This window comes from Pogona vitticeps, chromosome 2 (assembly GCF_051106095.1).
Source record: "Pogona vitticeps strain Pit_001003342236 chromosome 2, PviZW2.1, whole genome shotgun sequence".
Lineage (NCBI taxonomy): Eukaryota > Metazoa > Chordata > Lepidosauria > Squamata > Agamidae > Pogona > Pogona vitticeps.
In genome coordinates, this window is record NC_135784.1 from 196,209,316 (window position 1) to 196,222,012 (window position 12,697).

Sequence of the window (12,697 nt, forward strand, 5' to 3'; positions counted from 1 at the left end):
TTTGAACAGCGGGCAGCCATTTTGAAACCCTGGAGATCAGCTGTTTTGATCGTCAAAGCGAAAAATCGCTTCCCAAAGCAGGGAACCGATCATCATCAAGCAGATTTTCCCTATTTAAACATCATTTTGCGATCGCTATTGCGATCACAAAAACCTCATTGTTAAGCAATTTCATCGTGGAGCGGGGTAATCATTAAGTGGGGCACTACTGTAAATCAGGAACAACCCAGTTCAATGTCACTGTCTGCCCAAACTTACAACTGAAGCCTGAAAAGCTATTTTCCTTTACCTCTGTTATATATACATATGCCTAAAAAGGTCAGTGAAACTGTGAAGTGTTTTGGTCATCAAGAATGAAACAAACGCTATAAAATGCTATAATTTACTATAAGGGACAAATGTTGACAATCTTTACTGTAAACAGAGTTATTTTGTGTTGACAAAAATAAAGGACAAAATCAAAAAAGGTAATCTATCCTAGCACTTTAAAGACTATTATCTTTAAATATTGCAGAAGAATACAATGGCACTTTAAAGAGGAATTTCATGAATATCAGAACAACTGCATAAAAATTACTTGCCTAGTCAGGACAAGGTTTTGTATCATATATAAAACCATAGACCAAGTACAATAAGCACTGGACTTGGAAACCTAGATTTGAATTTCCATCTTTACACAAAACTCACTGGATGACTTCAGTTAATAACTTATTTTCATTTGTTATTTGTTCTTGGTTAAAACAGGATGAGACATACGTAACAGAAACTGAACAGCAAGCTTTGAAAGAAGGGTAGAATCAAAATGTGTCAATCAAATCAGGTGAAAAGACAGAAGCATTTGCTCATAACCACATCCAAAAGCTACACATTAATTTATTACAACATTATGTAATGTCTTATGTTCCACTTGAAACTGTAGTTGTATTTATTAAGGCAAATCTGAAGATTTTTTGTGACTAAATTCAAAACATGGATTTATAGACTTTTCCAACTGATCAGAATAGTTATTTACACACATAATTTTTTCTCAGTCATAAGAATTACTTAATAACATTTTAACATTGAAGCCTAAGTGCTAATTCCTACCTTAAATTCTTAGACAGATGCCTATTTCCGCTTATGCTTTTACAAAAGAGGTAGAGTGGTTTTGCATAAGTCACATCATGCAAAGTGATACAGAGTAGAAGAAAAAGAAAAGAAACAGAAACATGATCCAGCCAAAGCATTTCAGTCGCAATGATTTCAACACAGTGTTAATATCAAACTTAACTTACTCCTTTCTGATACAAAAAAAAAGCAAAATGTTTCTTATCACTATATGAACTTTTTATTAATTGGGCAAAAGTAGAAACAAAAAGACCCTTGAATAACTGCACTGTGAATGACTTAGAAAAAATGACAAGTTTTAAAATGAAAGCAAGTGGTGAAGTCAATATTGTTCTGCAAAGTCTAGCAGAAACTTGAGTAGCAAAACACCATGCCATGCTACTCAACAGTCTTGCAAGCACTGATTTCTTAAGATATTGGTGAGGAACAGTGTTATGTCTGCAGACCATATTTTAAGCTTTATGTTTATTTTATTAAAATTATTTAGACAACTAAAGAAACAATTCATATCAAAGCAAGTACGATAAATTGAGAAGGACATAAAATTAACAAAGTTTTAATTAATAAAGTTTACATTTCACTGAGAAGTTAAACTGGGAAACAAGCACCTGTTTACGGAAATGTCCCAGATGAAGTCTTGGCTGCCTTTGTACATGGTCCTGAACAAAGGAAAAAAAAAACCGTTTCTAATCTTTATCGAAACTTGGGCATCTGTGGTGCAGGAGCTCCCTCTATTGGCGTAGAGGAAGAAACTGTCAATAGCGCCCCATCATACAATTTTTCATTCACCCGCAGCTCACATCCATCTTGAAGCATGCGAATTGCTATCCTTGCAATATTCTTTGAATCATCAAGCCCACTGTGAGGCCGTCCATCATAGTCCATTCCAAGCTTTTCAAGCATGGTTGATAATTTGGTCTGGTTTCTGGGTACCTGAAAAAAGAACATAGTATTGAAGTTGAAGCACGTAGGAAGGAGAGCCAGTATCTGCCACCAGTCTATGTTACCGAGGCGTCCCAACTGAAAAAAATGCCTTAACTTCTTTTAGGCAAAAGCAGGAAGGTATCAGTCTCTAAGCTGGACTGAACAGAACACCCACTGAAGCTGCAGACAAATGTTATAGTTTTTTAATGAGAGACAGAGCAAAATTGTTGCTCTATTTTAGTTTGCCCCTTCACTAGATCGGATGACAACATTTCATGGGCATCCTTCAGTCTCGAGAGACTATGGTAACATGCTCTGAATCGAGGAGTGTCCTCTCCAGAGCATGAAGCCCGGGTAAAGTAATATGGAGGATAGGCTGTTACCTAAGCAGCAGATTCCCCCCTCTCCACGTTGCTGAAATGGTCCAATGGAGAGGCAAGAGCCAATACAACTGGTTCCAGCAACGTCAAGTTGGTCTTTAAGATGAGGTTAAAATGCCTCTTTATTTTTTCCTTCTGTAGTTACATAGTTCTTTGTGAGACTGAGACACAAATAAATGAGGTTTCTGGCATGGATAGAGGCAATGAGGCCATGACAGCAAAGAATCTGCCTACTCTAAACTTGGCCATCCTGTGTCTCACCTAATTAGAAGCTAGAGAAGAGGGCCCCGGGAATTAAGCAGCTAGTTTAGGATGCTACTTCCTGTTCTGCTGCATCAGAGACACTATTCCAGACTGTTGGACTCAGCCAGTACTTTTATAATAAAAAAGTGGAGAAGTGCTATTCATCTTTTCAATACCACCATAGCTCTCATTGTAAACTGCCATTTTAAATAACCTGTCTAATGACCATAAGAATAGTGAAAAATGCAAGGAATACTTCTAAATAAAGTTCAAGAGAAAAAAATTGAGTTATGTTTGTTTCTCCTTCCTTTTACTTTAGATAGGAGTCAAATTATTCAAACTATTACAGCTCTGGCAGCACAGCTTTGAAAAAAAAAATAAGTCTCAGGTTTTAAAACTGGAAAGAATGCTACCTCTAACAGATCTGAATTGGAACCATCACTATACAGGACTTTGTATAACTTACTAGTCAGAATGGACAAAGAGGGTTATTTCTTTGTCTAAACCAGAAAAGAAATGTGCTTAACTTGGCATTTACCCTTGTGGACTGGGTAACATTTTTCCCATGTATGGATTGAATCTTTCAAAAAAAGTGAATACCAAAACACAAACCTTGTAGAAGTTCCCATAGGATTTCCGAATATTGATCCACTTCTTGGCAAAAGAAGGATATTTCAGACGACTGACACGACACTGGATATTTAAAAATTTACTCATATCCCAGGACCTTTAGAAGGGAAAAATGCCAAGTATTTTAAAGCTGTTTTCTTACTATTGCATGGTATGCAAGCAGTGTGTTCGTCTAAAGCCAATTTAGTCTTGGCTTTAGACAAGTAATCCCAGAGTGGGATAACTGAGCCTACTGCTGGTACTTTTGGTGTTACTGTCTTAGACTAGTGATTATTTCATGATATATACCACATTTCCCCGAAAATAAGACAGGGTCTTGTATTAATTTTTGCTCCAAAAAACACATTAGGGCTTAATTTCAGGGGATGTTCAGAAGATCATGTCATCTTCTTCTGGTTGCTGCACGATGGTGGAGGGCAGGGTTTCACTTATTTTGGGGGTAGGGCTTGTATTACGAGCATCCTGAAAAATCATACCAGGGCTTATTTTCAGGGAAACGGTATAGGCGGGAGCCAGGGGTAGAGCCTTCACTGTGGTGATGCCTTAGCGCAAGAAGGAATTCCATTCTTTGACAGCATCCACCTTGAGTTTAGATTAGTTTTGTTTTCCCAAGCTTTTAATTCTACACTGATGTTCATGTTGATTTCACCTGCGTATGTTGTTGATGCCATGCCGTTTTTTATTGGGGTTTTTTTTGCCATTTCTTTGATCTTATGACTTTATTAACTCTGCACTGTGTTTTTGTATTCTGTAATTTCTAATGATGTAATATTGATTACTTTATATGAAATTCTTCATGTAAATTCATGTTAAAATTAGAGGCAGGGCATACATTCTTAAAATAAAAGGCATATAGATGTAAGATTGCAACCTCTGTGCACATAGATAATAAAGATAAAGCATCAACCAATATCATTCTTTCACTAAACTAATTACCAAAAAAGAAATTAAAATCTTTGCTACCTGTGGATAGCGGAGAATAAGCATCTAATAGGTTCAGGACTGTAGTAAATGTTCCATGATATTACCTTTCTAACAAAGTACAGTATCATATATCCCAGAACATAGACTTTCTCTTAAATTAGATACTTTTTCTTGCTCAGCCGTAATAGAAGGCAATAGTCTAGACAAGATAGAGGAATGTCCAGAAATTCTATTCAGACCAAAATTGCAAATGCAGGTTGCGTTCCTATGACACAATGGCTGAAATCCTGTTGCTTAGCATAGAGGGTCACATTTAGAGTACGCCCATTGAATCAATTGTACTTATGGAAGAACTGTCTCACAAAATCCACACTGAGTCAATGGACCAATTCTAGTTGTGATTTACTACATTAAACAAAGGAATTTTAGCCAATGTGAAGAAAATGAAAGATGTAAGATTACACAAAGTGAAGAATATATACTGTAATTGAAAACACCAATAAAGTTTAATTTTTGATAATACATATTCCTCAAATAGCAGCAAGACAATTGTTTTTTGTAATTATAAATTAAGTCTTTAATCAACTGAACACAAATGCAATTCTTTCCATTACATACCCATCAGTTAATATGCAATAGCTGTATTTGCTTCCCAGCTCCTTTTGTTTCATCCAATCCACAACACACTGCAGAACTTTTGGAAATTCATCAGCTTTGTCTACAAGGTCCTGGAAATTTGTAATACCATCAGTTAATGAAAATACAAATAGTATATGACAGTAGGAATCATTTTAAAAATATTGTGAGCTGGATGAAAGATTAACACATATTGGAACGTTGGACATGATGCACTGTTAAAATGTGCTAGAATATTTGCACATTTAAAAAATCCTTGGTAGCCATATTAGTTTATGGGGGGGGCACCCAACCCCTCCCAAAAAACACCCCCCCCCCAGTAACATTGAAGACTAATATGTGTTATTTAACATTGACCACGGCACAGGTGGTAAAATTTACAAATGACATCTGGAGCAGCCAGGGTGCAAAACATTCTTATCTTTCTTTGCCAGGAAACCAATGAGATCTGGAGCCACTGGCCATAGGGCAACACCAACAGCAGGATACAGGTGAGTCCTGCTGAATGTGGCTGTGATGGAGGGCAGCAAAACAGCTTACAATATGCAAGATGCTATGAGGGATGTGTTGCAGCAATGAGCTTAGCTGCAGAAAGGCAAGGTCTGTTTGTCAATGGGGTGAACGTGGTGGTGGCAGCACAGCAAGCTGTAAGACAGTCATCCTTAGCCAGGTGATCTCAATGTTCCGGGGCTTGATTGGCATGATGGAGGGCAGACATTCTAGGTGGATGGGAGAGTCAGAGAGGAAGAACAGAATTTTTTTCCAGTCAAAAGTGGTGGGCCTAGCCAGCAAACTAGAAGACCAGCTCAACTACAAGTCTGCCTACTTAGCACATTCTGCTCACAGTACTAGGTATGCCATACTTCAGTCTGCTGCCCCCTCCTGCCTTTTATTTTTTCAACTTGTGGTCTAGGATTGTGCTCACTCACTCAACTGTGCTGTGCCCATGTGGCAGAATGAAAGTACTGACACCACCTACTCAAAATATTATTAATATTGAAGAAGAGGGAATCAAGAGGCTTAACGCTAAGCTTAATAAAAAGACTACCAGTGTAGCTAATATGTTGAACTGGGTGTTTTGGCTTTATATAGGGAAAACCCAAATACTACTAAAATTTTAAAACCATTATTTCATTTTGTTTACACTTGTAATTGTGACCAGACACAGAGATCTTTACCTGAGAGATTCCTGTCAGATTAATGCAGAAATCTGAGAGCCGAGGATTAATTTCTGGTTTCACATACTGTTGAAATGTATCCTCCTATGAGATTAAATTAAAACATAGATCACTTGGCAACAATGCAGGAGAACAGATATACTGTTCTCTTTACAGTATTTTTGTTAAGGAAGAAAAAGGCTAATTGAAATAATTAGTAAACAACCAGACAAAATAAAGATTTAGAGTATTTGAATCTTGTGACCAACATTGAAGTTCCAACATCTGTGCATCTTTTAGAAAAAAGGAATCCTGCCACACTTGCTGTTCTAGTCAGGGACACTCTCATAATCCCCATTTCAGACTCTCTGTTAGTTCAAAAACAAGATGGAAGCTTTTAACACACAGTAGCCAGTAATAGATTACAAGAACACTATTATAACTGCAGTATGCTCGCATACACAAATACCACTGTGATTCTGCACATTTCCACCCACCCCAAAACAGAAAGCAGAATGTTGGACTTACTGTGACAGTTCCTCCTCGTTAGAAGACAGCAGACCTACACGAAATGATTAACTAGTACTATAACGTTAGCACTATGCTAGATTCAGACCACTGGATTTATTAACCAGTTCTTTTCTTACAAATATTGTCTTATTTAAAAAGAGATTATGCCAACCCTATTTGCAAAATGTTACTGCATCTTCTTGAAGAAAATACATCAGGACTTGAAAGACAGCAGAAACAGATCTACTTACTATTTCTAATGTCCGAGTGTTTAATAGGACAATAGGAAACTCAATGATTTCATGTGTAAGTTCAAGCTGATTTCCTTCTTCACATGTTGCTTCGAAGTCAATAACACAGATGTAATCATAGTAATTATTTGCATTTGTCGGTTGCTTTTGCATTAATTTTTCTTTCTTGTAATAATTTTTTAGTCTCTTCTTCAATACATCTTTCACTCCTCTGCCAACAGAAAAGAAAATATAGTGCCTTTTTCCTGTGATCTACGCAGGTACTTCAATGTTCTCCTGAACTGGGAAGCCAACACATTCCCCATTTCATCTATATAGAGTGGAACTTCGACTTACGAACTTAATCCGTATTGGAATGGTGTTCGTATGTCGAAACGTTCTTAAGTCGAAGCAAAATTGCCCATAGGAATGCACTGAAAACCATTTAATCTGTTCTGGCTATTTTTCATTCTTATCTAGAGGTGCCTCGCAAGTAGAGGCATTAGTTCCCATAGGAACTAATGCAAAGCCAGTTAATCCATACTTTGCCACTAGGGGGAGAATTTTTTTTCCTTTTTTCTTCTTTTGACCTAAGATGAACTTAGGTCAAAAAAAGGGTAGGAAAGGAGGGAGAGGGGAGGCAACACCTTTTAAACAGAACACTTTTTTTCCCATTCATAAGTTCAAGCTCCGTTTGCAAGGCAAAGCAAAATTTTGCACCTGGAGCGGTTCATAACTCGAAATGTTCATAGGTAGGGACGTTCGTAAGTCGAGTTTCCACTGTATTTGTTCTTCCTGAAAACATCAGTTTTATATCTCAGAGGACCCCAACCCCCGATCCGTGGCCCGGTGCCAGTCCGTGGCCAGAGCTGCACCGGGCAGCAAAGAGAGACATTCTCACCCCACCCCCACATGCACTCCCCCTGCACAACCTATTTGTGCCTACGTGCAAGCGCCCACATGAGCCCTGTGCTGCCCTTCATGCATGCATGGAAGCACCCATACAAGCTCTGCACCACCCTTCGCGCATGCGCATGAGTGCTCCTTCACACATGCACACAAGCGCAGGGGGGTGCCCTGTCTTCCCCAGCAGGTCTGCAGGGTTAAAAAGGATGGGGACTGCTGGTATATCTAATACATCAATCTAAAGAACTTTTAAAAGGCCTGGCTTTTTTTCTGCTTTTTAAAATTTGACCTAAGAAGAAAGGTAACTTTATTGTGCTATCTTCATTTGAGAAACAAATGAGAACCTTAAAACAAGCACAGCTCGTGTTGCAGATAAGATACAAATTACTGTTCACAATTCCTTTTCCAGTTTATAAACACTTCTTAGTGGTAACAATTCCTCTCTCATCTCTCTACATATATAATCAAAACATACTGTTTCATTCTCAGAGAAAAAAGGAACAAATGCTTACCTAGTGTCAAGCTTGAATTCCGCAAGTTTAGCTCTAAGCTCATCTCTGCTCATTCTATTGATATAACCATTTGTCAGCGAAATTTCTTTGTAAACAGGGTCACTGAAGTCACTTGAACTGGATATGGATTTCTTTTTATTATCTTCTTGACAATCCAGTCTACAGCACTGCTTACTCTGGTGGAAAGGCTATGTTGATAACATCAGAAAAGAAAGAATACAAAATAGAGTTGGCATAATCTTTCTCATCTTCAAAAGCTTAAAATAGTTTCAGCCTGGTTGCACCCATAATATGTTAATGAGACAAATACCCTATACCAGCCATCTCCAACTCGGCACTCCCAAGAGTGCTACTTCTGTTGCTCCTACACAGCATGGCCACTATAGGACTGTTGCCTTTAAATTTCAATATCTGGTCTTAATATGGATTTCTTTTTATTATCTCTTTTTATTATCTCTTTTTATTCCCCTATTTATTTTTATTTTTAATTTTTTTATTATTATTATTATTATTATTATTATTATTATTATTATTATTATTATTATTATTATTATTATTATTATTATTATTATTATTATTATTATTATTATTATTATCAACATCATCATCATCATCATCCTTAAATGAGGGTGTGCCAGGACCTGGGCCCTTTTCCCTAGGAGGCTGAAGACCAGACATGAACATTTTGCTGAGGAGTTTGTTTTTGCTGGGATTTCTTTTGTTTCCCCACACACACACACCGCATGGCCTAGGAGGTGGGCCTTTCCCTCCTTAAATGAGGGTGTGCCAAATTCTCTGACCCTAATATGGTAAATAGGAAAGCCAATTAGCATTGCATACACCTGGGAGGCAGGAAAGTTTTAAGGGTCGGATCATACTTCTGCACAATAAGAGAGCACGCCGGATAGGTGGGGCTTGTCAGCCATGGAAGACAGCCCATCTAGAAGAAAAACTCCAATTTCAAACCTCCACTGCCTTGTGGCTATATCCACTCATGGAAAAGACTTCAGGAGTTAACCTAGAGGCAAAATCCAGAGCTGGAGTCCCGAAGGCAGTTCCTGTTGTTCTGCCAACTCCTGCGACGTTGCTGGAACTAGTTATATTGGCTCTTGCCTTTCCATTGAACCATTTCAGCAACGTGGAGAGGGGGGATTTGCTGCTTGGGTAACAGCCTATCCTCCATACTTTACCCAGGCTTCATGCTCTGGAGAGGACACTGCTCGATATAGAGCATGTTACCATAGTCTCTCGAGACTGAAGGATGCCTATGATGGTCAATACATTGCACTGCAGAAAGCACTAATATCTTTATGCAATTGTTAGAATACGATCATGAATAAAAAAGTAGAGATGTACTACTGATCTAAAACGGAAGAATAAACCAATTCACATTTCCCGTCTGAACAATTTTGGTTGAGTATCAGGAAAAACCTCCTAACGTAGAACAGTAAGACAGTGGAACCAGTTACCTTGGGAATTGGTGAGTGCTCCAACACTGGAGGCATTGAAGAAAAAGATAATCACCTGACAGATGTGCTTTGATTGTATTCCTGCACTGAGCAGGGGGTTGGACTTGATGGCCTTGTAGGCCCCTTCCAATTTTACATTTCTAAGATTCTATGAAAATTGCTCAGATTGTTTCAGCTGTATTATATCTTTGTACCACTTTTTACAGTTTACACTTTACATCTAAGGACCTATTTAGCCTGTTCAGTATTATCTTACAGATTTAGATTCAGATTAGGCATCCTTCAGTCTCAAGAGACTACAAGTATGGTGACGTGCTCTGTCTGGAGGTCTTGGAACAGCGTCTAGTATGGCTGAGAAGGCCAATTCGAGAGTGACAATCCCATCCACACTGAAGACAAATCCAATCTGTCCCCTGTCCAGCTCCCTGATTTTGCTGGGTTCAGGACTGCCTCTTTGTCTCAGCCTGCTGAATAAGTGTCCCTTCAAATTGGGAGAGGCATCGCCTGCCTTACAGCAATCCTTTAAAAAAGGGTAAGAGGCTCAGGGTCTAAATTTAGGTCTCCCAGCCTGTCCAACCTGTGATTCTTTTCAGGGAACAGTAGGTATAACCATGTTTCGCTGTCTCCAAGTTTATTATTTATTTATTTATTTATTTATTTAACTTATATGCCACCCACTCTACCCAAAGGTCTCTGGGCGTTACTGGACAAATGTTTTCATAAACATTTCATCACTTTTATCTACCAAAACGTGATCAGTACCTAGCCGAAGAAAGCGAGAAACGAACGCCTCAAGCATGAAGGGGCCCCGTGGTCAAGGATGCTACCGGCCTTCAGAAATACAGGTCCGGTACCTAACTCCTTTTGAACACACTGCCACTCCCTCTCTCCATTTGACTCACCCTCAAGGGACTGTTATGAGGGTCAAGGGGGGAGGGGAGAGAGCGAGCCTTGGGCTCACTGGAGGAAAAAGCATTGTGACTTAACACACACAGTGTCACAAGACTCTCGGCGGCGGCGAGTTTTCCCATAACACACAACCAGGGCCTGCCTGCCTCCCACTTTCTCGCCCTGAACTGGGTTACCGGGAAATGTCACCGAACTTAACGGCAGAACAAGAAACACCTCTCTCTCTCACACACACACACACACGCTTAACGCTACCCCGCCCCGCGAGCTAGCAGAGGAGAGGAGGAAATTAACGGCCACGACCCTCCTTTCCCTCCCCAACCTCATCCCGCGCCCTTCCAACGGCTGCCGTCGCCTCGCGTGTGACGTCCGCCCCTGGGCGCCACGTCGAAGGCGGACCGGACTCGGACCTCACCGGCGAACCAGCCGCGCGGGCGTCCGTTTTAGCTCCCTCCTCTTCGGCCGGCCGGTTTTCTTTCTGCGCCTCCATTCTTTCTTTCTTTCTTCCCGTGACGCGAAAAACGCGCGCGGGGCAACGGGGCGGGGGGGGCGGCGGCGCGAGGGTGAGAGCGCGCACGCGCGCGCGCGCGCGCGTGTGCATCCCGGGGGCGGGGCCTAGGAAGGGGAACGCCTCCAGGCTTTGACGCCCTCGAAGAAGCGAAGGGGAGGAGGAAGGTGCGGTGACGTCACACGGCGGGGGTCTCCATTCGTGGCCTTTGCCTCGGCGGGCTTCTGCCCCTCCGCTTGCAGGCACATCGAGGCGGGCCGGGCTCAGTCGCGTTTCCCCCTTCTCCGCCCAAGTTTCCCTTCGTAAAACGCCCACCATGTTTCTCTCCATGAGAATCTGTTGCGAGGTCTATGAAGCCAAGTGGAGGGCCCATTTTATTCTCTCTCTCAAAAGGGTTCCCCCCCCCCCCAGTTTAGCGATGCCTAGCCAAGAAAAATGGGAATGGCCGAGAAAGGCGACTCCTCCGCTCACCAAGGATTGATGGGAAGACAAAATAATAAATAAAACTGGAAGTACGGTGGCCACGTCATGAATTGATGGTGTGGCTTGCCTGTCTTTTGAATGGTGCATATAGATCTGCAGCTACCGCGTATTAAAAAACGGGCATCGTTAAACGGGGAAAAGGGTGCAAAGGGGGACAACCAGTGAGATGAGGGACTGGCCTGGTGGGGAAAAGTTACAGTGTCTGGATTTTTAAATTATTATTAGAGGAACCTATGGCTGAAGCCCCAACGATGTACATACTTGGAAGTAGGCTAATAACTTAATGCTATGTGTGTATGAATAAGACTGTACACTGAGTGGAGTAGAAAGTAAAATACTTCATTGTTTGAACCTTAACTGTTTTGCCACACACACCCGGTTCTGCCTGGAAAATAGTATTTGCCTACATTTTTTTCAAACGCAGGAATAGGGTTTGTTTTCCAAACCGTCAACATGTTAGAATAACTGCCCTGAAAGGCAGGGTAGCACATAGTGGCAATTTGCCTCTGGGATTTGTCCCATTACACTTTAATTGGTGTGTGCCTGCAATAGGAGTCTTGCAATGTGTGGCTTTTTAATTTTTAAAAATGCCTGAAATTATAGAATACAGATAAATATTACCTCAAAATTGGCATTTTAATATACAGTAATTAGTAACTGGTGTTAATAATACACATACTTCAAAAGGCCAGAATCCTATTACAGTAGTTATGCTTGCTGGAGTAACATGGTGTAAATATTGGCACTGAATTGGCACAAAATTCAGACATTAGTGTAGGTGGTTTGTTGGTAACACAGCTTGGTGCATTAATACACTAACCTATTAACTTGTGAAATGTCAACACCAGGATTTATACTATGTTATACAAGTGTAAAAATTCAATAAAATTTTGGTCAATGTTAATAGTTAACATTATTTTTTAAAGTAAGATTTGTCCCCTTAATAATCATAATAATGGCATATTACTCCCATGTTTTTGGGCATCTGCAATTAACAGTTGTGAGACGAAGGTTTTAACAAATTAATGATAGGTTTTAGCTACCTGTGGGAATCCTCAAAAGGGATTTGAGCCAGCAGTACTTATCACATCTCTTTAGAATATTTTTAACTCTTACATATATGTTCTTATATAGGAGAATGTGTTATTTTGTAGATTGTTTTCTTTGTG

The 12,697-nt window shown here is 40.1% G+C and overlaps 1 protein-coding gene across 2 annotated transcripts; it reads right to left on the reverse strand.

Moving 5' to 3' along the window:
- Positions 1–368: 368 nt before the first annotated feature.
- ERI1 (exoribonuclease 1) lies at positions 369–11,111 on the reverse strand. Of its 2 annotated transcripts, none has more exons than XM_020812993.3 (7): positions 10,953–11,111; positions 8,160–8,347; positions 6,763–6,973; positions 6,023–6,106; positions 4,827–4,936; positions 3,267–3,381; positions 369–2,040 (listed from the first exon to the last, which is right to left on the reverse strand). In XM_020812993.3, the coding sequence occupies exons 1-7, from the start codon at positions 11,025–11,027 to the stop codon at positions 1,801–1,803; spliced, it is 1,023 nt and encodes a 340-aa protein (XP_020668652.1). In that variant the 5' UTR covers positions 11,028–11,111; the 3' UTR covers positions 369–1,800. The 2 variants fall into 2 exon arrangements, with proteins under 2 accessions (XP_020668652.1, XP_072847967.2); XM_072991866.2 differs by having other exon boundaries at positions 10,860–11,100.
- Between the last annotated feature and the right edge of the window lie 1,586 nt (positions 11,112–12,697).

Coding starts and splice junctions, on each gene's coding strand:
- ERI1 (XM_072991866.2), bottom strand. CDS start 11,027: ATGGAGGCGCAGAAAGAAAACCGGCCGGCCGAAGAGGAGGGAGCTAAA. Junction 6,974..8,159: donor GAATTCAAGCTTGACACTAG/GTAAGCATTTGT, acceptor TTCTGTTGGCAG/AGGAGTGAAAGATGTATTGA. Junction 3,382..4,826: donor TATTGCATATTAACTGATGG/GTATGTAATGGA, acceptor TCCCTTCTAAAG/GTCCTGGGATATGAGTAAAT.